The sequence below is a fragment of the Rhipicephalus sanguineus genome, chromosome 7 (genome assembly GCF_013339695.2).
Source record: "Rhipicephalus sanguineus isolate Rsan-2018 chromosome 7, BIME_Rsan_1.4, whole genome shotgun sequence".
Taxonomy (NCBI): domain Eukaryota; kingdom Metazoa; phylum Arthropoda; class Arachnida; order Ixodida; family Ixodidae; genus Rhipicephalus; species Rhipicephalus sanguineus.
The window spans coordinates 151,465,154-151,487,922 of NC_051182.1; the positions used below are offsets into that span (position 1 = coordinate 151,465,154).

The 22,769-nt window shown below is 44.8% G+C and overlaps 1 protein-coding gene and 1 long non-coding RNA gene across 2 annotated transcripts; both read right to left on the reverse strand.

Moving 5' to 3' along the window:
• Positions 1-1,153: 1,153 nt before the first annotated feature.
• Positions 1,154-10,787, reverse strand: LOC119399158 (uncharacterized transmembrane protein DDB_G0289901-like). The gene is made up of 60 exons (XM_049417560.1): positions 10,733-10,787; positions 10,277-10,324; positions 10,150-10,197; positions 10,020-10,067; positions 9,766-9,813; positions 9,509-9,556; positions 9,255-9,302; positions 9,128-9,175; positions 8,998-9,045; positions 8,741-8,788; positions 8,614-8,661; positions 8,484-8,531; positions 8,230-8,277; positions 8,103-8,150; positions 7,973-8,020; positions 7,846-7,893; positions 7,716-7,763; positions 7,460-7,507; positions 7,333-7,380; positions 7,203-7,250; positions 7,076-7,123; positions 6,946-6,993; positions 6,816-6,863; positions 6,686-6,733; positions 6,175-6,222; positions 6,048-6,095; positions 5,918-5,965; positions 5,792-5,839; positions 5,662-5,709; positions 5,535-5,582; positions 5,148-5,195; positions 5,021-5,068; positions 4,891-4,938; positions 4,764-4,811; positions 4,634-4,681; positions 4,507-4,554; positions 4,377-4,424; positions 4,247-4,294; positions 4,120-4,167; positions 3,990-4,037; positions 3,863-3,910; positions 3,733-3,780; positions 3,606-3,653; positions 3,476-3,523; positions 3,346-3,393; positions 3,219-3,266; positions 3,089-3,136; positions 2,962-3,009; positions 2,832-2,879; positions 2,705-2,752; positions 2,575-2,622; positions 2,445-2,492; positions 2,318-2,365; positions 2,188-2,235; positions 2,061-2,108; positions 1,931-1,978; positions 1,804-1,851; positions 1,674-1,721; positions 1,417-1,464; positions 1,154-1,209 (listed from the first exon to the last, which is right to left on the reverse strand). Exons 1-60 carry the CDS (start codon positions 10,785-10,787, stop codon positions 1,154-1,156), a joined length of 2,895 nt encoding a protein of 964 aa, XP_049273517.1.
• Positions 10,788-11,295: 508 nt separating this feature from the next.
• Positions 11,296-17,902, reverse strand: LOC125759218 (uncharacterized). The gene is made up of 4 exons (XR_007416754.1): positions 17,773-17,902; positions 13,472-13,525; positions 11,429-11,476; positions 11,296-11,346 (listed from the first exon to the last, which is right to left on the reverse strand). It is a non-coding gene; the product is annotated as an uncharacterized LOC125759218 (long non-coding RNA).
• Between the last annotated feature and the right edge of the window lie 4,867 nt (positions 17,903-22,769).

Consider the following 22,769-nt stretch of genomic DNA (forward strand, 5'->3'; position numbering starts at 1 on the left):
CCCGTTCTGTTCGACGCTACGTCGCCGCTTGTGAGCCCTGCCAGCGCCGCAAAACGCCGTCTGCCCTTCCAGCTGGATGCCTTCAGCCGATCGACGTTCCCGTTGAACCTTTTTTTCGAGTTGGTCTCGACCTGCTTGGTCCTTTCCCACACTCCAGCTCTGGAAATAAATGGACTGCTGTCGCCACAGACTACGCGACGCGGTACGCTATCACACGAGCGCTTCCAACGAGTTGCGCTACAGAGGTTGCGGACTTTCTTTTGTACGACATAATTTCAGTGCACGGAGCCCTTCGCCAACTTCTCACTGACCGTTGCCGCACCTTTCTCTCAGCTGTCGTTGACGAAATCCTGCGGTCATGCAATACCAAACATAAGTTTACGACTTCGTACCAACGACAGAGGAACGGCCTCACGGAGCGCCTCAACAGGACCATAACCGACATGCTCGCGAAATACGTTGCGGCTGATCACCAGGACAGGGACATTCATTTGCCGTATGTGACGTTCGCCTACAACTCCTCGCGTCACGACACTGCCGGCTATTCGCCATTCTATCTCTTATAAGGACGAGAACCCGCACTACCCTTGGACAACTTGCTGCCTTCTGCCACCGAATATGCCGCCGAAGCCATCGCCCGCGCCGACCACGCGCGCCAACTCGCCCGTAATCGCCTCGAGGCCTCGCAGGAGCGGCAAAGACAGCTCTATGATTGTAGTCATAGAGACGTGCGCTCTTCTCCGGGTTCTCTTGTGTCCTCTGGTCTCCCACTCGGCGTGTGAGGTTTTCTGAGAAACTCCTGTCACGGTGTCGTTCGCCAAATCACTGACGTTACGTATGAGATCGTCCCAGCCGATCCAACAACGTCATCGTCAGCTACGAGCGACGTCGTTCACGTGTCTCGGCTCAAGCCTTATTACCCTCCCTCGACCACATCTGTGGTCGAGGGAGGGTAATAACCCGCCGGGGGGTTATGATACCACACAGCCGCCGCAGCGTGGCTGCATGAAAGACGAGGAAGACGACGTCGCTTCTCTGGTTGTTGCTGGACTGCCGCCATCTCGTCCACCCTGCGCTGTTTTAACGATTTAATAAATAGTTACTAAGCTACCCCTAACGTTATGACCATTAAATTGTGCTGCCACGTATATCCTTACTCACCATTACCACCTTCGGTAGGTTTAGGCTTCTTTGTCCCTGTGTCACCACCTGGGAGTAGACAAGAAAGTTGTGCAACAGTAAACATCAAAACGACCACTGAAATAATTCTCCTGTAGTTCCTTTCTCACCATTATCACCTTTGGTTGGTTTAGGTTTCTTTGTCCCTGTGTCACCACCTGGGAGTATACAAGAGAGTTGTGCAGTCAACATCAATATGACCACTAAAATTGTGCTACCACGTATATCCTTACTCACCATTACCACCTTCGGTAGGTTTAGGCTTCTTTGTCCCTGTGTCACCACCTGGGAGTAGACAAGAAAGTTGTGCAACAGTCAACATCAAAACGACCACGAAATTTGTGCTCCCTTGTAGTTCCTTTCTCACCATTATCACCTTTGGTTGGTTTAGGTTTCTTTGTCCCTGTGTCACCACCTGGGAGTAGACAAGAAAGTTGTCCTGTCAACATCAATATGATCACTAAAATTGTGCTACCACGTATATCCTTACTCACCATTACCACCTTCGGTAGGTTTAGGCTTCTTTGTCCCTGTGTCGCCACCTGGGAGTAGACAAGAAAGTTGTGCAACAGTCAACATCAAAACGACCACTAAATTTGTGCTACCTTGTAGTTCCTTTCTCACCATTATCACCTTTGGTTGGTTTAGGTTTCTTTGTCCCTGTGTCACCACCTGGGAGTATACAAGAGAGTTGTGCAGTCAACATCAATATGACCGCTAAAATTGTGCTACCACGTATATCCTTACTCACCATTACCACCTTCGGTAGGTTTAGGCTTCTTTGTCCCTGTGTCACCACCTGGGAGTAGACAAGAAAGTTGTGCAACATTCAACATCAAAACGACCACTAAAATTATGTTCCCTTGTAGTTCCTTTCTCACCATTATCACCTTTGGTTGGTTTAGGTTTCTTTGTCCCTGTGTCACCACCTGGGAGTATACAAGAGAGTTGTGCAGTCAACATCAATATGACCACTAAAATTGTGCTACCACGTATATCCTTACTCACCATTACCACCTTCGGTAGGTTTAGGCTTCTTTGTCCCTGTGTCACCACCTGGGAGAAGACAAGAAAGTTGTGCAACATTCAACATCAAAACGACCACTAAAATTATGCTCCCTTGTAGTTCCTTTCTCACCATTATCACCTTTGGTTGGTTTAGGTTTCTTTGTCCCTGTGTCACCACCTGGGAGTATACAAGAGAGTTGTGCAGTCAACATCAATATGACCACTAAAATTGTGCTACCACGTATATCCTTACTCACCATTACCACCTTCGGTAGGTTTAGGCTTCTTTGTCCCTGTGTCACCACCTGGGAGTAGACAAGAAAGTTGTGCAACAGTCAACATCAAAACGACCACTATATTTGTGCTCCCTTGTAGTTCCTTTCTCACCATTATCACCTTTGGTTGGTTTAGGTTTCTTTGTCCCTGTGTCACCACCTGGGAGTAGACAAGAAAGTTGTGCAACAGTCAACATCAAAATGAGTACTAAATTTGTGCTCCCTTGTAGTTCCTTTCTCACCATTATCACCTTTGGTTGGTTTAGGTTTCTTTGTCCCTGTGTCACCACCTGGGAGTATACAAGAGGGTTGTGCAGTCAACATCAATATGACCACTAAAATTGTGCTACCACGTATATCCTTACTCACCATTACCACCTTCGGTAGGTTTAGGCTTCTTTGTCCCTGTGTCACCACCTGGGAGTAGACAAGAAAGTTGTGCAACATTCAACATCAAAACGACCACTAAAATTATGTTCCCTTGTAGTTCCTTTCTCACCATTATCACCTTTGGTTGGTTTAGGTTTCTTTGTCCCTGTGTCACCACCTGGGAGTATACAAGAGAGTTGTGCAGTCAACATCAATATGACCACTAAAATTGTGCTACCACGTATATCCTTACTCACCATTACCACCTTCGGTAGGTTTAGGCTTCTTTGTCCCTGTGTCACCACCTGGGAGAAGACAAGAAAGTTGTGCAACATTCAACATCAAAACGACCACTAAAATTATGCTCCCTTGTAGTTCCTTTCTCACCATTATCACCTTTGGTTGGTTTAGGTTTCTTTGTCCCTGTGTCACCACCTGGGAGTATACAAGAGAGTTGTGCAGTCAACATCAATATGACCACTAAAATTGTGCTACCACGTATATCCTTACTCACCATTACCACCTTCGGTAGGTTTAGGCTTCTTTGTCCCTGTGTCACCACCTGGGAGTAGACAAGAAAGTTGTGCAACAGTCAACATCAAAACGACCACTATATTTGTGCTCCCTTGTAGTTCCTTTCTCACCATTATCACCTTTGGTTGGTTTAGGTTTCTTTGTCCCTGTGTCACCACCTGGGAGTAGACAAGAAAGTTGTGCAACAGTCAACATCAAAATGAGTACTAAATTTGTGCTCCCTTGTAGTTCCTTTCTCACCATTATCACCTTTGGTTGGTTTAGGTTTCTTTGTCCCTGTGTCACCACCTGGGAGTATACAAGAGGGTTGTGCAGTCAACATCAATATGACCACTAAAATTGTGCTACCACGTATATCCTTACTCACCATTACCACCTTCGGTAGGTTTAGGCTTCTTTGTCCCTGTGTCACCACCTGGGTGTAGACAAGAAAGTTGTGCAACAGTCAACATCAAAACGACCACTAAAATTATGTTCCCTTGTAGTTCCTTTCTCACCATTATCACCTTTGGTTGGTTTAGGTTTCTTTGTCCCTGTGTCACCACCTGGGAGTATACAAGAGAGTTGTGCAGTCAACATCAATATGACCACTAAAATTGTGCTACCACGTATATCCTTACTCACCATTACCACCTTCGGTAGGTTTAGGCTTCTTTGTCCCTGTGTCACCACCTGGGAGAAGACAAGAAAGTTGTGCAACATTCAACATCAAAACGACCACTAAAATTATGCTCCCTTGTAGTTCCTTTCTCACCATTATCACCTTTGGTTGGTTTAGGTTTCTTTGTCCCTGTGTCACCACCTGGGAGTATACAAGAGAGTTGTGCAGTCAACATCAATATGACCACTAAAATTGTGCTACAACGTATATCCTTACTCACCATTACCACCTTCGGTAGGTTTAGGCTTCTTTGTCCCTGTGTCACCACCTGGGAGTAGACAAGAAAGTTGTGCAACAGTCAACATCAAAACGACCACTATATTTGTGCTCCCTTGTAGTTCCTTTCTCACCATTATCACCTTTGGTTGGTTTAGGTTTCTTTGTCCCTGTGTCACCACCTGGGAGTAGACAAGAAAGTTGTGCAACAGTCAACATCAAAATGAGTACTAAATTTGTGCTCCCTTGTAGTTCCTTTCTCACCATTATCACCTTTGGTTGGTTTAGGTTTCTTTGTCCCTGTGTCACCACCTGGGAGTATAGAAGAGGGTTGTGCAGTCAACATCAATATGACCACTAAAATTGTGCTACCACGTATATCCTTACTCACCATTACCACCTTCGGTAGGTTTAGGCTTCTTTGTCCCTGTGTCACCACCTGGGTGTAGACAAGAAAGTTGTGCAACAGTCAACATCAAAACGACCACTAAAATTATGCTCCCTTGTAGTTCCTTTCTCACCATTATCACCTTTGGTTGGTTTAGGTTTCTTTGTCCCTGTGTCACCACCTGGGAGTATACAAGAGAGTTGTGCAGTCAACATCAATATGACCGCTAAAATTGTGCTACCACGTATATCCTTACTCACCATTACCACCTTCGGTAGGGTTAGGCTTTTTTGTCCCTGTGTCACCACCTGGGAGTAGACAAGAAAGTTGTGCAACAGTCAACATCAAAACGACCACTAAATTTGTGTTCCCTTGTAGTTCCTTCCTCACCATTATCACCTTTGGTTGGTTTAGGTTTCTTTGTCCCTGTGTCACCACCTGGCAGTAGACAAGAGAGTTGTGCAGTCAACATCAATATGACCACTAAAATTGCGCTACCACGTATATCTTTACTCACCATTACCACCTTCGGTAGGTTTAGGCTTCTTTGTCCCTGTGTCACCACCTGGGGGTAGACAAGAAAGTTGTTCAACATTCAACATCAAAACGACCACTAAAATTATGCTCCCTTGTAGTTCCTTCCTCACCATTATCACCTTTGGTTGGTTTAGGTTTCTTTGTCCCTGTGTCACCACCTGGGAGTATACAAGAGAGTTGTTCAACATACAACATCAAAACGACCACTAAAATTATGCTCCCTTGTAGTTCCTTCCTCACCATTATCACCTTTGGTTGGTTTAGGTTTCTTTGTCCCTGTGTCACCACCTGGGAATATACAAGAGAGTTGCGCAGTCAACATCAATATGACCATTAAAATTGTGCTGCCACGTATATCCTTACTCACCTTTACCACCTTCGGTAGGTTTAGGTTTCTTTGTCCCTGTGTCACCACCTGGGAGTATACAAGAGAGTTGTGCAGTCAACATCAATATGACCGCTAAAATTGTGCTACCACGTATATCCTTACTCACCATTACCACCTTCGGTAGGGTTAGGCTTTTTTGTCCCTGTGTCACCACCTGGGAGTAGACAAGAAAGTTGTGCAACAGTCAACATCAAAACGACCACTAAAATTATGCTCCCTTGTAGTTCCTTTCTCACCATTATCACCTTTGGTTGGTTTAGGTTTCCTTGTCCCTGTGTCACCACCTGGGAGAATACAAGAGAGTTGTGCAGTCAGCATCAATATGACCACTAAAATTGTGCTACCACGTATATCCGACTCACCATTACCACCTTCGGTAGGTTTAGGCTTCTTTGTCCCTGTGTCACCACCTGGGAGTAGACAAGAAAGTTGTGCAACAGTCAACATCAAAACGACCACTAAATTTGTGTTCCCTTGTAGTTCCTTCCTCACCATTATCACCTTTGGTTGGTCTAGGTTTCTTTGTCCCTGTGTCACCACCTGGGAGTAGACACGAGAGTTGTGCAGTGAACATCAATATGACCACTAAAATTGTGCTACCACGTATATCCTTACTCACCATTACCACCTTCGGTAGGTTTAGGCTTCTTTGTCCCTGTGTCACCACCTGGGAGTCGAAAAGAAAGTTGTCCAACAGTCAACATCAAAACGACCACTAAATTTGTGCTCCCTTGTAGTTCCTTTCTCACCATTATCACCTTTGGTTGGTTTAGGTTTCTTTGTCCCTGTGTCTCCACCTGGGAGTATACAAGAGAGCTGTGCAGTCAACATCAATATGACCACTAAAATTGTGTTACCATGTATATCCTTACTCACCATTACCACCTTCGGTAGGTTTAGGCTTCTTTGTCCCTGTGTCATCACCTGGGAGTAGACAAGGTTGTGCAACCGTCAACATCAAAACGACCACTAAAATTATGCTCCCTTGTAGTTCCTTTCTCACCATTATCACCTTTTGTTGGTTTAGGTTTCTTTGTCCCTGTGTCTCCACCTGGGAGTATACAAGAGAGTTGTGCAGTCAACATCAATATGACCACTAAAATTGTGCTACCACGTATATCCTTACTCACCATTACCACCTTCGGTAGGTTTAGGCTTCTTTGTCCCTGTGTCACCACCTGGGTGTAGACAAGAAAGTTGTGCAACAGTCAACATCAATATGACCACTAAAATTGTGCTACCACGTATATCCTTACTCACCATTACCACCTTCGGTAGGTTTAGGCTTCTTTGTCCCTGTGTCACCACCTGGGTGTAGACAAGAAATTTGTGCAACAGTCAACATCAATATGACCGCTAAAATTGTGCTACCACGTATATCCTTACTCACCATTACCACCTTCGTTAGGTTTAGGCTTCTTTGTCCCTGTGTCACCACCTGGGAGTAGACAAGAAAGTTGTGCAACAGTCAACATCAAAACGACCACTATATTTGTGCTCCCTTGTAGTTCCTTTCTCACCATTATCACCTTTGGTTGGTTTAGGCTTCTTTGTCCCTGTGTCACCACCTGGCAGTAGGCAAGAGAGTTGTGCAGTCAACATCAATATGACCACTAAAATTGCGCTACCACGTATATCTTTACTCACCATTACCACCTTCGGTAGGTTTAGGCTTCTTTGTCCCTGTGTCACCACCTGGGAGTAGACAAGAAAGTTGTTCAACATTCAACATCAAAACGACCACTAAAATTATGCTCCCTTGTAGTTCCTTCCTCACCATTATCACCTTTGGTTGGTTTAGGTTTCTTTGTCCCTGTGTCACCACCTGGGAGTATACAAGAGAGTTGTGCAGTCAACATCACTATGACCACTAAAATTGTGCTGCCACGTATATCCTTACTCACCATTACCACCTTCGGTAGGTTTAGGCTTCTTTGTCCCTGTGTCACCACCTGGGAGTAGACAAGAAATTTGTGCAACATTCAACATCGAAACGACCACTAAAATTATGCTCCCTTGTAGTTCCTTTCTCACCATTATCACCTTTGGTTGGTTTAGATTTCCTTGTCCCTGTGTCACCACCTGGGAGAATACAAGATTGTTGTGCAGTCAGCATCAATATGACAACTAAAATTGTGCTACCACGTATATCCGACTCACCATTACCACCTTCGGTAGGTTTAGGCTTCTTTGTCCCTGTGTCACCACCTGGGAGTAGACAAGAAAGTTGTGCAACAGTCAACATCAAAACGACCACTAAATTTGTGCTCCCTTGTAGTTCCTTTCTCACCATTATCACCTTTGGTTGGTCTAGGTTTCTTTGTCCCTGTGTCACCACCTGGGAGTAGACAAGAGAGTTGTGCAGTGAACATCAATATGACCACTAAAATTGTGCTACCACGTATATCCTTACTCACCATTACCACCTTCGGTAGGTTTAGGCTTCTTTGTCCCTGTGTCACCACCTGGGAGTAGACAAGAAAGTTGTCCAACAGTCAACATCAAAACGACCACTAAATTTGTGCTCCCTTGTAGTTCCTTTCTCACCATTATCACCTTTGGTTGGTTTAGGTTTCTTTGTCCCTGTGTCTCCACCTGGGAGTATACAAGAGAGTTGTGCAGTCAACATCAATATGACCACTAAAATTGTGTTACCATGTATATCCTTACTCACCATTACCACCTTCGGTAGGTTTAGGCTTCTTTGTCCCTGTGTCACCACCTGGGAGTAGACAAGGTTGTGCAACAGTCAACATCAAAACGACCACTAAAATTATGCTCCCTTGTAGTTCCTTTCTCACCATTATCACCTTTGGTTGGTTTAGGTTTCTTTGTCCCTGTGTCTCCACCTGGGAGTATACAAGAGAGTTGTGCAGTCAACATCAATATGACCACTAAAATTGTGCTACCACGTATATCCTTACTCACCATTACCACCTTCGGTAGGTTTAGGCTTCTTTGTCCCTGTGTCACCACCTGGGAGTAGACAAGAAAGTTGTGCAACAGTCAACATCAAAACGACCACTAAATTTGTGCTCCCTTGTAGTTCCTTTCTCACCATTATCACCTTTGGTTGGTTTAGGTTTCTTTGTCCCTGTGTCTCCACCTGGGAGTATACAAGAGAGTTGTGCAGTCAACATCAATATGACCACTAAAATTGTGCTACCACGTATATCCTTACTCACCATTACCACCTTCGGTAGGTTTAGGCTTCTTTGTCCCTGTGTCACCACCTGGGAGTAGACAAGAAAGTTGTGCAACAGTCAACATCAAAACGACCACTAAATTTGTGCTCCCTTGTAGTTCCTTTCTCACCATTATCACCTTTGGTTGGTTTAGGTTTCTTTGTCCCTGCGTCTCCACCTGGGAGTATACAAGAGAGTTGTGCAGTCAACATCAATATGACCACTAAAATTATGCTACCATGTATATCCTTACTCACCATTACCACCTTCGGTAGGTTTAGGCTTCTTTGTCCCTGTGTCACCACCTGGGTGTAGACAAGAAAGTTGTGCAACAGTCAACATCAAAACGACCACTAAATTTGTGCTCCCTTGTAGTTCCTTTCTCACCATTATCACCTTTGGTTGGTTTAGGTTTCTTTGTCCCTGTGTCTCCACCTGGGAGTATACAAGAGAGTTGTGCAGTCAACATCAATATGACCACTAAAATTGTGTTACCATGTATATCCTTACTCACCATTACCACCTTCGGTAGGTTTAGGCTTCTTTGTCCCTGTGTCACCACCTGGGAGTAGACAAGGTTGTGCAACAGTCAACATCAAAACGACCACTAAAATTATGCTCCCTTGTAGTTCCTTTCTCACCATTATCACCTTTGGTTGGTTTAGGTTTCTTTGTCCCTGTGTCTCCACCTGGGAGTATACAAGAGAGTTGTGCAGTCAACATCAATATGACCACTAAAATTGTGCTACCACGTATATCCTTACTCACCATTACCACCTTCGGTAGGTTTAGGCTTCTTTGTCCCTGTGTCACCACCTGGGAGTAGACAAGAAAGTTGTGCAACAGTCAACATCAAAACGACCACTAAATTTGTGCTCCCTTGTAGTTCCTTTCTCACCATTATCACCTTTGGTTGGTTTAGGTTTCTTTGTCCCTGCGTCTCCACCTGGGAGTATACAAGAGAGTTGTGCAGTCAACATCAATATGACCACTAAAATTATGCTACCATGTATATCCTTACTCACCATTACCAGCTTCGGTAGGTTTAGGCTTCTTTGTCCCTGTGTCACCACCTGGGAGTAGACAAAGTTGTGCAACAGTCAACATCAAAACGACCACTAAAATTATGCTCCCTTGTAGTTCCTTTCTCACCATTATCACCTTTGGTTGGTTTAGGTTTCTTTGTCCCTGTGTCTCCACCTGGGAGTATACAAGAGAGTTGTGCAGTCAACATCAATATGACCACTAAAATTGTGCTACCACGTATATCCTTACTCACCATTACCACCTTCGGTAGGTTTAGGCTTCTTTGTCCCTGTGTCACCACCTGGGTGTAGACAAGAAAGTTGTGCAACAGTCAACATCAAAACGACCACTAAATTTGTGCTCCCTTGTAGTTCCTTTCTCACCATTATCACCTTTGGTTGGTTTAGGTTTCTTTGTCCCTGTGTCACCATCTGGGAGTAGACAAGAGAGTTGTGCAGTCAACATCAATATGATCACTAAAATTGTGCTACCACGTATATCCTTACTCACCATTGCCACCTTCGGTAGGTTTAGGCTTCTTTGTCCCTGTGTCACCACCTGGGAGTAGACAAGAAAGTTGTGCAACAGTCAACATCAAAACGACCACTAAATTTGTGCTCCCTTGTAGTTCCTTTCTCACCATTATCACCTTTGGTTGGTTTAGGTTTCTTTGTGCCTGTGTTACCACCTAGAAGTATACAAGAGAGTTGTGCAACAGTCAACATCACTCTAACGAAAAATAGCGCAGTAAGGCAACGACGGAAAAGGGCACACACCCTAGCTCTGACTGACAACTTATTTTATTTCCAGTGCTGTATAAAATATGTATCATACACACAAAAACGAAGAATTGTTCAACAACCACGTGCACTTTTCGTCCACTCTTTGCAGCCGCTGTCTTATCCCACTATACATATCAAGAAACTGCTTTTCTTTCTCAATCAGCGCTAGCGACGCCCCGCTTACACATGCGCCATTCTGTTTTTATCTTGTTTGCAGCTTCGATTATTAATCTGGTCATCTTGTCGGAGCAGCGGCTAAGCATTGTATTTTCAAAGTGTGGAACACATCCACAATTTCTGCAGTGTAACCCTAAATGAGCGGAAACAGCTGTGTTGAGGTTATAATTGTGCTCCTTGAGCATTTCATTTAAGCACCTGCCAGTCTTGCCGATATACACTCAACTGCATGAGAAGGGTATAGAAAGAGAAAGGAAAGGGTATATACAGAAAAAGAAAAGCCGGTTCTTGATATTTATAGTTAGTTGAGATAGCGGTTCTAACGAGCGGCCGACGAGTGCACGTGGTTGATGAACAGTTCCTTATTTTCATGTGTATACTATGTTTCGTACACTGTTGGAAATAAAATCAGATGCGAGTAAGCGCTCGTGTGTGTGCCCCTTTCCGTCCCTGTCTTCCTGCGATGTTTTTCATTACAATGCTTCAAAACCAACTAGCCCGTCGACAAGCATTAACAAAGTCAACATCAAAATTACCGCTAAAATTTTTGCTACCATGTAGCTGCTTACTCACCCATATCATCTTTGATTGGTTCTGGCTTTTTTGTCCCTGTGTCACCGCCTGGGATTAGACGAGAAAATTGTGCAGCAGTCAACATCAAAACGAACACTAAAATTGTTGCCAGCATTGGTTCCTCACGTACCCGTATCCCCTTTGGTTGGTTTTGGATTCTTTATTCCTTTGTCACCATCTGAGTAGACATGAAATATGTGGAACAGTCAACATCAAAACGACCACTAAAATGGTTTCTAGCATTTGCCTCCTAAGTCACCCGCCACTCCGTTGCTACAGAGATTGTACTTTGTGGGTGCATAGTACTTCTAGTGGGTGCATATGTACTTGGGCCTCGTTTTCGGCCAGTGCGCTTTCTTCATATGTGTAGGTGTATGCACAGACTGAGAACTCTCAGAGCCTCTTTGTGCCTGGGCTCTTATCCCAGACTGTGATACTGATGAAACGTCAGCGCAAACGCCGTATCTATTATTAAGATACCTTCCCTCTTTACTACTTCGCTTCTGATTTCACCCGCGATGCACTCTTGCTATGTGAAACGTACGCAAGGGCTACTTGCAAACAGCTTCGTCCGATGGTGATATGTAAGAGCAATAAATTTATCAGACTAGCGAGACAGCAGCAACATACCGAAGCTGCCCTCCTGAGGTAAAGCGTCCACTTTGTGCGCGAGCGAATTTCATCTCTAATTCTGGTGCCGTCGAGAGTCCAACTGTATATGCGTTGGGCTGGGATGGGCTGTAGTTAGGCTAGCTAAATGTGGTGTTTTAATATTTCTGTAGGGACATGTGTAGGGACTGCAAGGTTTCCGGTTGCCTCTCTTCCTCCTTCACCCTTCTTCACCGCTTGATACCTCGCACACTTCTCCGCTCTACACTCTCATTCCCCACTAACGCAGTGACATAAGCAACAGTTTTCTTTTGCATGAGCGTATTGACTCTAAATAAGTTCTCCCATTTCACTTGTCCTCCTTCAGCGTCCGCCTTTTCTAGTCCTTGAAGGATGCAAAGCAGGGGTATACGAATAACCGAAACTTCGAATGTTCGACTCCAATAGTTCGGCATTCGATTCGATTCGCAAGCCACTGACTATTCGAAGTATTCCAACACCACAAAACTTCATAGACAATATTGAAACCAGCACAAAAAATAGCATACTAAATTTCGCGAGATTTCATCCGCAAATAGACAAATTATTTTAGTTGCCACTTCCCCGCTCCCCCAGTGTGCTTTTGCAAATTTTGAGTCAGTATTCAAGTGCAGTAGCCAGACTCGCAGGCCCGTAGCCAGGAATTTTTTTCGGGAGGGGCCCACTTGCTATAAAACCCATGACTTTTTGAGAAAAACACCTGGTTTTATTATTTATTGCTGGTAAAAACACATACTTCACCAAAATTTCGTGGGGTGGCCGCAGCTTCCCACTAGTGGTGCCAAGCCTGAAGGAAGTGCCAAGCTGGGCAGCCTGCCTTGTTTCTCTTTACTTTTATCTTACTTTCTCTCTTTCTTTCTCCTTTTCTCCTACTCTCTGTATTTCCTGCTATCTCTTTCTTGTTTGTCTATTTGTATTTCTGTCTTTCTCTATTTATTTCCCTTTCTCGCTCTTTCTACCTCTTTCTTTCTTCCTTTTCTTTCCCTCTCTCTCTCTCTATTTCTCGCTTCCTCTTTCTTTCCATCTCTTACTCTCTCTCGCTGTTTTTTTCTCTCTCATTCGTTGATTCTCTCTCTTTCTCTTTGTCTTGCTCTGTCTTTTCTCCTTTTTTTGCCTGTTTCTTTCTATATCTCTCTGTCTGTTTCTTTCTGTGTCTTTCTGTTTTTTCTGCATTCCTTCCCTTTCTTCCTCTCTGTTTATCTCTTTCCCTTTCCATCTCTTTCTCTCGTATCTGCCGCCCATTATAGTTATTGCATCCCACGCAGCACAAATCGGCGCACGTGTACTGGGAAGGAAGGAGGAGAAGAAGAGAACGAAGAGAGCGCCTGCCGGCTCGTGACGATGGCAGTTTTCTGTTCGCTCTGCCCGGACTAACGGTCGGTTTGAACAGCTCCGAAGATAAAATATTCCATTCGGTTCGCACTTGGTTTTCATTATTCGAATTCGCTTCGAAATTGAAAATTTGGTATTCGCTCGCCCCCTAGTGCAAAGGTCATGTCGTTCATCGAAAGCCTGGGCTACTCACCTCTAGCCGTCTCACCTGGTGGACGCGGGAAGCCCACCGGTGGCTCAGCTCCTCCTGCGAGGTGAGGGTTGCGTAACAGTTAGCGCCCATTCGCGAGTCATCCTTGCGTTAATTACTACGTATACTATCTCTTATCCCGAGAAGAACGGCTTTTGTGAGAACGAGCCCTAATACAGCCCGTTTTCCGGCTTGTCTATACGGTTATTAGCAGACAGCAACAGGACTACTTTTGGAATAACAATTCGCCCGTCTCGTGACATCACATTGCTGTCATCATTTTTTTACATACTGCAGCCTCAGTGAGGCTATTGCAGGAGTGGGGTAAAAAAAAACTGCAACAACAAATGAGCATTCATGAACAGGCTTCCAGAAATTCTTTAAGTTGTAAGGAACGAACACTTTTTTGCAACAAACTCCAGGCTTCGATTGTTGAAAGAAAAAAGCTATATTTGAACATGTCAGTGCGGGTAAAAAAACGTTGCAATGTTAAGGGCGTGGTCGCTTCTTGTAGATAAAGGCCTTGAAAACTTAAGATAACTGTCTAGTGTGTCAAGGCGGCGAGAATTGATTAGTGTGTAAAAAAATTTCAGGCATTCAACATGGCGTTCAACAGTGTTACTTTTTTTCAGGCATTCAACAGTGTTACTGAAATTCAACATGGCGACACTTCGAAAGAGTAGTGACAGCTAGCTGGGGAAGAAAATTCGATTGAGAAAAATTCCTGTTATATCTTTTGTATACGAAACGCATAGCTGTTTTTTGAGTGGATTCCAGTTTTTTGGTATCACATTTCCTATGTGGCTTCTACATCACGCAAAAATATTCGAGCATGCGGCCAATTATAGTTTTGTTTGGTTTCTTGAGAAGCAAGATGATCATCATTTATTTATTATTTATATATTTACAGGTACTTCAATCGCCATTGGGCGATTTTAACAGGGTGGTACATGAACTTAGTCATGAACAAATGACAAGTACATGGACATATATACAAGTTATACAATGTCTCATAATCACAATATATCATATGCAATGTGCCATCATTATCAACCTGCATTATGCCCATCGCCGGATGAAGGCCTTGCACCGATCTCCAACCCCCCATATCCTACGCGAACTGATTCTATTTTATGCTTCCAAATTTCTTAATTTCGTCGCTCCACTTGACTAACTGCCGCCCTCGGCCATCGCTTCGAATATGGTTTCCGTTCCGATGCTCTAACTCCCCCTCATTTATCTCTCCTTCTGATGACGTGACCTGCCCACGTCCATTTTAAAGCGAAAGCTATTATGAGATCACAACAACAGCCAATTTTGATGGCGTATTTGTCAGCTGCCACCGCCGGTGTCCGTAACCACGATCGCGCGAAATGAGCAAAAAAAACATATCCAGGATCGGCAGGGACTTGAACCCGGCCCTTCTGTGTGGCAGTTGAGCATTCTAGCACAGAGCCACACCGGTACTTGAAACTCCTTCGCTAAAAGACACTATACAGGCGTCACCTGCGGCAAGGAATCACGTTAACATATGTAATATAGCGCGGTATAAGTGTAAAATAACAAACAGGCGTCACACAGTGCTAATTGCGTAACGAGTGGGTCGTTTAAACCTTCCACCCCATCACAAAGGGGTTCAGCCATAATTCTTCATCGTCATCAGCCACAGCATCAACAAAGTACTCATAATGCCTTACAGATGTGCAGCTTGTACTTCGCTTCTCCGCAGAATGACGAATAATGGCATAGTGGGCGTTTCCCTACTTCACAAAAATTATGACGATTTATGGCCCAGTGGTTACCTTGCAAGTGTAGTGGCTGCCCCAAGAGAGTCTGCAACGGGTTCTAGAAAGGCCGCTCTTCCCAGCTTTCGCAGTGAATGTGCTGCGTGTTCCGCGCCGTCCTGATGTTTTAAAGACGATAGTCTTTCTTGGGGAACTTAAACGCAGAAATTTTGGTCTGTCTTTCTGTCTGTCTGTCTTTCTGTTTGTCGGCACGTCCCTCGATTCAGCCACTCGGCCAAAGTTGAACCACTTGCCCAAGGGCCAGCCGTCTTGAACTGGTGCGGCTGTTCATACTTGTGAACGTTGTCGATCAAAAAGTAAATATCATGCATATCTGAGGTGCAACATCACTAGGTAAGTATTAGGTGGCGTGTTCCTTTAATAGAAAATGCATACATACGTAATTTTAAGGACCCTAGTTTCTTAAGCTGCGCTGAAAATGCATAAGAATGGAAGCTTGAGCGAGTTGGTATGCGTTCATCTTTGTTGAAACAGCGCTCACTAGACGACGACGAAGTAAAAGAAGGCACAGGACAGGCAGCGCCTGTCCTGTGCCTTCTTTTACTTCGTCGTCGTCTAGTGAGCGCTGTTTCAACAAAGCTGAAAATGCGACTGCGCCGCTGACATTTGCCTTCCTCCGTGCCCTTCGCACGAGCTCATTGTTGTGTTTCGGTTTCGGTTCTGTATTGCACTGTACGAATGCCATGGGTTGGTGTTGAAAAACTTTAGTTTTGAGAAGGCCAGGAAGGTGAAAAAAATATTTAAAAAATGAAAAAGCAGCGTTGTGGGCGGCCTTCAGGCTGCCGGTTGTGGGCGCCGCTCTGGCGTTCCTGTTTTACCCAGGCGACGTGTAAATAAAAGAGTATGTGGAGAGTACTCGTTGAGTGCGGACGTTTCTCTGCCTCAGGGCTTCGCGCCAAACCGCGTTTTCGGGCTGGCTGGCGTCCCCGGCGGTCGCGTTGGTCACCGCCGGTCTTCGCCTGCTGCTGCGCCGGGACTACCAGCACGCAACACAGCACTCATGTTTCCCGACGTATTGCCAGATGGCGTCCATATCTCACACAGCGCCTCTTCTATCGTCTTTACACGACATTTGCAGCGAAGCACGCAGATACGCGGCCAATTTTTAACATCGAAGTTGTCCTAGCTCGGCGTAAAATGTGTGGCCGTGCCCGTAACGTATCGTCATAATGAACGGGTGTGTACCACAGAATTTGAGCAAATCCCACTGCTCACCGCTACGGCGTGGCCTGTAATAACCCTGAGAACGAGTAAAGAGAGAGAGACAAAGAAAGAGAGAAACAAGCAGAGACGGAAAGAAAGATATAAAGAAAGAGAAAGACAAAAAATTCTTTAAAAATATTATTCAAGAAGCGGGATTCGAACCCGCATACCCACAATCCGGAGGCGTGCGTTCTAACTACTCGGCTATCCAGGCACGCTAGCAGAGCATAGCACAGCCTTGTGTAGTATAGTGCAGCAATGGGGCGGGAAAGGGAAGTGAGCATTAGGAGGAGAGATGTGATTGTTAGGAAGAAAGGAGGAGGGTATAGAGTAGGGCGTAGCACAGAAAGAAGGAGAAAGCAATAGAGAGAAAGAAATGTAGAAAGAAGAAAGAGACAGAGAGAACATCAACGAAAGATAAAAAGAGAGAGAAGAGAAAGAAAGAGGAAGCAAGCGTCGCGTCGTCTAGATACCGCACCACCTGGCCAATCCACGCATACGCAGGAGCTAAGCCACGCCCACTGACGGAGACATCGCGCGCAACCTCCGCTTTGTAGTGCATAGCCCGGCTCCAGCCGATAGTGTCCAGGGAGTCATGGGGCGTCCTAAGGAAGTGCGCACTCCCCAGCCGCACATCTCGAAGCTAGACGTGTCTGTCGACGGGGAGGGTACGAGCGGCGACAGGCCCGTGCTTCGATGTTCCAAGCTTTGCGGGACGTGGTACAAAGTGATCGCATATTTTTTTGCAGGCTACAGCAAACTAGTCTGCGTCCTATTTGTCCCCGATGCTGCTTATATTGTCGGCTACATGAGAGTTGGAATGCCATTTAAGATGACTGCTGTCCGTTCAGCAGTCTATTTTATTGCGGCAATCAATGGAACACATCCTAACTTATTGTAAAGGTCGGCTCGCATTGGCATGTGTTGCTAATCTTGACAAATTTTGGCTAGTATAGCTATAAATTGACTAAATGGCGGGTTGTGGAGAGGCAAATAATGTTAAGTGTGGGACTGATGTTGGCTATCGGCTTTAACAAAGGCAACACTGGCCTCGTTATATTTGAATCCAATAATACTCTCGAATACGTATGGACAACAATCTGAGTACCTCCGTAATTTTTTTTTCTAATTGATAAAGATGAAACTCGGCTTCCGTATTGGTTTTTTTTTTCTTTTTTCTTTTGCACTTGTTTCACATCGAAACGTCTTTAAGACCTCTTGACGCCGCTTGTCTCTCCAGCATGCTCGTGTCTCTCCCGTATTCTTCAAGTAGAGTAATCAACGGTTTCGACTCACCCAAAGCTAACGGTTGGGTTGTTTTGGGTTGCACCGTCGCAATGCCACCTGTAAAAAGCCAAGACAGGTGTACCCAGATCAGCACATGTAGGGACCACCAGTTGCGGTAATTTTCGACACTGGGTTTGTGGGTTTTTTTTTTCCTTTTTTTCTCTCTCTTTCTTTCTACACCCTCTTTCCGACCCCTATTTCCCCAATCTAGTGTAGGGTAACGAACCGGATCCTAATATCTGCTTAACCTCCCAGCCTCCTTCTTCATCTCTCTCTCTCTCTCTCTTTCTCGAGATTTATCGCTACATCAAACGATGCACAGCCATGGCACCACTAAGTGATGCAACAAGTGCGTCGGTGTAAACCAGTCACATGGCGCTGTGTGCACGTTGCAGCAAGAGTTGGTCGGGGCTGGTTAAGACAAGGGCACTTAATACAGCACAGCGGAAAGTTTCTACGGGCCATTACAGCAACCACGTTCGTTTCTGAGGGGCCGAGATTGACCGTTCAGTGCTCCAGGGTGCCCACCGCCACCGCCAACTTTATACTACTTTAAACTTAGTATTTAAGTGAAGTTCAATTGGCTGGTACAAATACCTAGACAGAGGCGAAGAACCCAGGACGCGGACAAGCGCACTCTAAGTATTTGAGCCAGGCATTTCAACTTCAGCTTTGTAGCAACTAGCAAGGCAGCAGACGCTTCTTAGTATCTAATGTCCCACAGTTCACCTTGCTTCAAAGTAACTGTTAATAAATGACATTTCGTTCCTGTGGCCACGGCTCCTGTTAGTATCTGCTCTTCATGAGGGTAACATTCTCAAACCCAAGCAAGATGCAGCCCAGTCGCTTCAACCTATTCGACCAGTAAGCAGGTATGGTTTGTTTGTGGAAGCCATATGATCGTCAGCATAAGACCTCAACGGTGGCGAGCTCCGTTCGAATTAATTAAATTGCGTGGATTGCGGTTTTGTGTAGCAAACAATGTTAACCGGTTTTAGTTATGCGTTTATAATGTTTGGGGGGGGGCACATTTGTTTTGTGTATGTTTCATGGCTTCATTGCGCGTCCTCATCACGGGCCAGTCGCGCGCATCTAATCACACCGGTCGACCCCTTCAGCGTAAGGACAGCGCATATCTTCTTACGAATTGGGTAATGAAACAACATTAAAAAACTGCTCACCTGGATCGCCATTTCCCGGGCGAGCAAAGGATTGCTCGTTTTTGGCTGTGGGGAAAAATGAGAGCGAGCAAGGAATCTTTAATTTTGACGTAGTTAGTGACTGATGATATTGGAATCATTGACTACAGATGCTGCACTTCGATCTACGTTGCGCGTTATGAGCATCCATCTCATACAAACTGCCCACCCGCGCGTACATTGTTCTCTACAAAAAAATCAAGTAGGTTTCAGCTGGCGTTATTTCATACGATATCGTTCTTTTTACAATGCGGGTATGGAGGCTAGAAATAACATATAGGTCGCAAATAATTCGAAGGTTGTGGGTTCGGATCCTACAGACGGAAAATGTGAATTTTCGTCCACTTTAATTGATTTCAGTTTAGGTGAGAATCATTACACTTCGGTTAAGAAACCACAAATAATCTCCCCTGTCCATTTCTTGGCTTAATTGTCCGTCGGTATCATTAGTTGTGTATAATACATAAAACCAGCCCTTCCCACAATTCCCGTACATGGGTATCGAGGAAACACAGAAGAGTTCCGAGAGTTGCATGCATGTATACGTGGCATTGGCGTAGCCTGGGGGGTGGGATTGGGGGCGGGGTGGGGGAGGGGCGTTGTTGCACCTCGCCTGGTGCTCAACGTCTTAAGCGTGACGCAAAGTTTGAGATTTGGCTAGTTGGTAATTCGTCTTCAGCAACCAGCGCAGCACGGGCGAGGAACAAGAAAGAGAACAGAGACATGCGCTGTCTTCCAACTGAGTTGGAAGACAGCACTTGTCTGTTCCCTTTCTTGTCTCTTGTCCGTTCTGCGCTGGTTGTTGAAGTTTAAGCGTGACGTTGAGCACTCACTAATCAATCTATACCTGAGGCAACAGCCAGGAAGGTCAGTAACAGCAGGAGACCCAGCGGTAGCCGAGTCCTTCGCCTCTCCATCAGCGTCGGGTATGAAAAACGAATACCGACTGCGCCGTGCGCGACTACGTCGAGCTCTTTAAAACTATTTTGCCCTCGGCGACCCTGGCCTGTGAAGACACGACCTGTCGACAGGAGCAGTTGTAGATAGAAACATGCGCTCGGCAGTGGGAAAGAAAGGAAGTGCGTAACACTGGATCAGAGTCTGGGTCCCAGATAGTTGGTAAAAGTGTCATATTGAAGCCGGTAAGCGCACCGAGACAAGGACAACGAAAACGACACAACGCTCGGGGTGTTTGTTTTCGCTGTCCTTGTCCTGGTGGGTTTACAGGTTTCAATATAACACTGGATCCTTGCACCGTTCGACTACAAGCTCGTGAAACCTTTATTACATTTATATAGGAAGTATTAAATAGACAGTACAGCGAAATAATCGATTAGTTTATACATAAATTATGCTCTGAAATATTTGGTGTTATTTTCGTCGTCATAGGTTTATAAATAATATATGAGAAAATTCGTCAAAAAGTGACCTTTCCAACTTCCCGCCTTAATGTACGATGTTGAAGTCACGTATATCAAAGTGTTTTTTTTAGTATTTTGGCCACATTCCCTGAATGAAATTTTTTCAAACCTGGTGTGTTAAAAGGACACAAAAGTGAAACAATGAATTGGTTTAGACTGATCAATTATACTCTGAAAACTGAAGTGTCGTTGATTTCACCGTCATAGGTTTATTAATTGATGATAAATCAACGTCCAAAGTTGCCTTTTTAAACTCCCCGCCTTAATCTACGCTGATGACGTCACAGATTTCAAACTCCTTTTTTTCGTGTTTTGGCCACATTCGCTGAATGAAATTTTCTAAAACTTGATAGCCTATGGCTCCCTCAGAACACAATGCACCTCATTTTTACGGATTAGGAGCTACGCAGGCCCCAGTAGACGCCATCAAAATCTGTGACGTCACGGCGAGTGAATGGGCAACTTGAAGGTGGCGTCGCCACCAGCCTTTTCTCTTTGTTTAGCAAGCGGTTTCTCACAACAAGCGCGGTGGTTTTGGTATCGTGAAAGAGTAATTGACTAAAACGAGAAAAATGGTTCTTCTCTTTTGTATCCTTTTAACGTACCTCCTGCCTTATTTCCCGCCATTTCTGAAACGCGAGCGGTTTTGTTCCAACACACCGCATTTATCGACTTATTACGGGCGCTGGTTAGGGCTGTTTCTTTTTTTTTTTTTGGATGGGGGCGGGGGGGCGATGCAGAATTAGCAAAAAAGAAAAAAAATCTCCCATGGCTCCTTACTCTCTCGCCTAAGTCGACTGAAAGGCGAAAGCTATCCGTTGCGGCTATTTTACCGTCCACTTTACATAGACGCCCGACGTTTTCAAATTAACTGTCGCTAATGTGTCTCTCACTCATTAACTTTTCAGTAATAAACTTCCTACTGCTGATTCAATGACCTCTAGATATTGCTGAATACTTGGTAACGTTCACTCGTGTTGGTTTCCTTTTCGGGAATGTCCGCTAGTGCTACCACGTGCTGGCTAAGTGATGAATTGTGCCGGGTAAGTGACGGTATGTGTTGGACATTGTTCGCCAACGTCAGTTAATGAAGACAATGTGTTCTTATAAACGGCAACGTTGTATTCAATAAGTCTCCACTCACTAAATCTCTAGCATGCACAGACAACAATCTGGGTCGATTCTGTCTGAATATCCTTTTTCCTTTCTCGACGACCATCACTTATTAAGGCGAAAGCCTTAGATGGCTCATCAAACGCGAAAATTGACCGTGGGCGACAACCCGAGCGATGCAGGAAATCGTACTCCCGTGATGACGCCATCGTGATGTCACTATGATGTCACATAACGTGACGTCACATGCTGACGTCATCACATGACATCACCACTTGGCGGATCAGTACATCGACTAAGAAGAAAAATAACGTGGATTTCGCACTCGAGTCGTCCTAGGCGATTTCATATGGGACCCTGTGAGTTTCTGCATTTTCATGTTTCCGTTTTGTCCCTTCCTGTTTCCTTCCTAGTGTTTCCGTCGCAGCAGGTATGTATGTATGTATGTATGTATGTATGTATGTATGTATGTATGTATGTATGTATGTATGTATGTATGTATGTATGTATGTATGTATGTATGTATGTAAGTATCTATGTATGTATGTATATATGTATATAACTATCTATGTATGTATATATGTATCATGTATGTTTGTTTGTTTGCTTCATTGTTTGTACGCATGTATGTACGCATGCATCCACGTATGTGCAGTCAGTGTCAAAAGTTTAGGGACCACGAGGCACCAGAAAGCGCTGAATATTCACGCTGCTTCGGCAACCAGCCTTGAATTTATATGTCCGGCCTGCTCTAAAACTAGCTAATACGTGTACGACAGAATACAGTCATAACTTACTAGGAAATTCAGTTTTTTCCGACTTAGTGGTCTCCAAACTTGTGACGCCGACTGTGCGTATGTATGCACACATGTATATATCTATATAACACTTACATGTGCGTTCCCGCTTGCGTTAGTATTATAACTCACCATTACTGCGTTACTATTATCGATCACCATTACTGCGTTACTATTATAACGTACCATTTGAAAAATCTCGTTCAGCCGGAAATGCTACGCGCAGTCAATGACGCGCTGCTAACAGAGGGCAGTGGCTCCAGCCGCATTGCAGCAGACACAACCACATTCAGTTCACGGACCCGATTCTGCAAACTCCAAGGGCAACCATGTGGTGTCCCATTTCGTCCTCTCGGCACTCTGTATTTATCTCGCACAGCCACCGCTGCGACCCATTTAACGTGCGCACAAACAAAACCTGTCATCACTTTTACGAGTTTCCGCATCTGAACGTTGAATAAAAAATGAAGGCAACT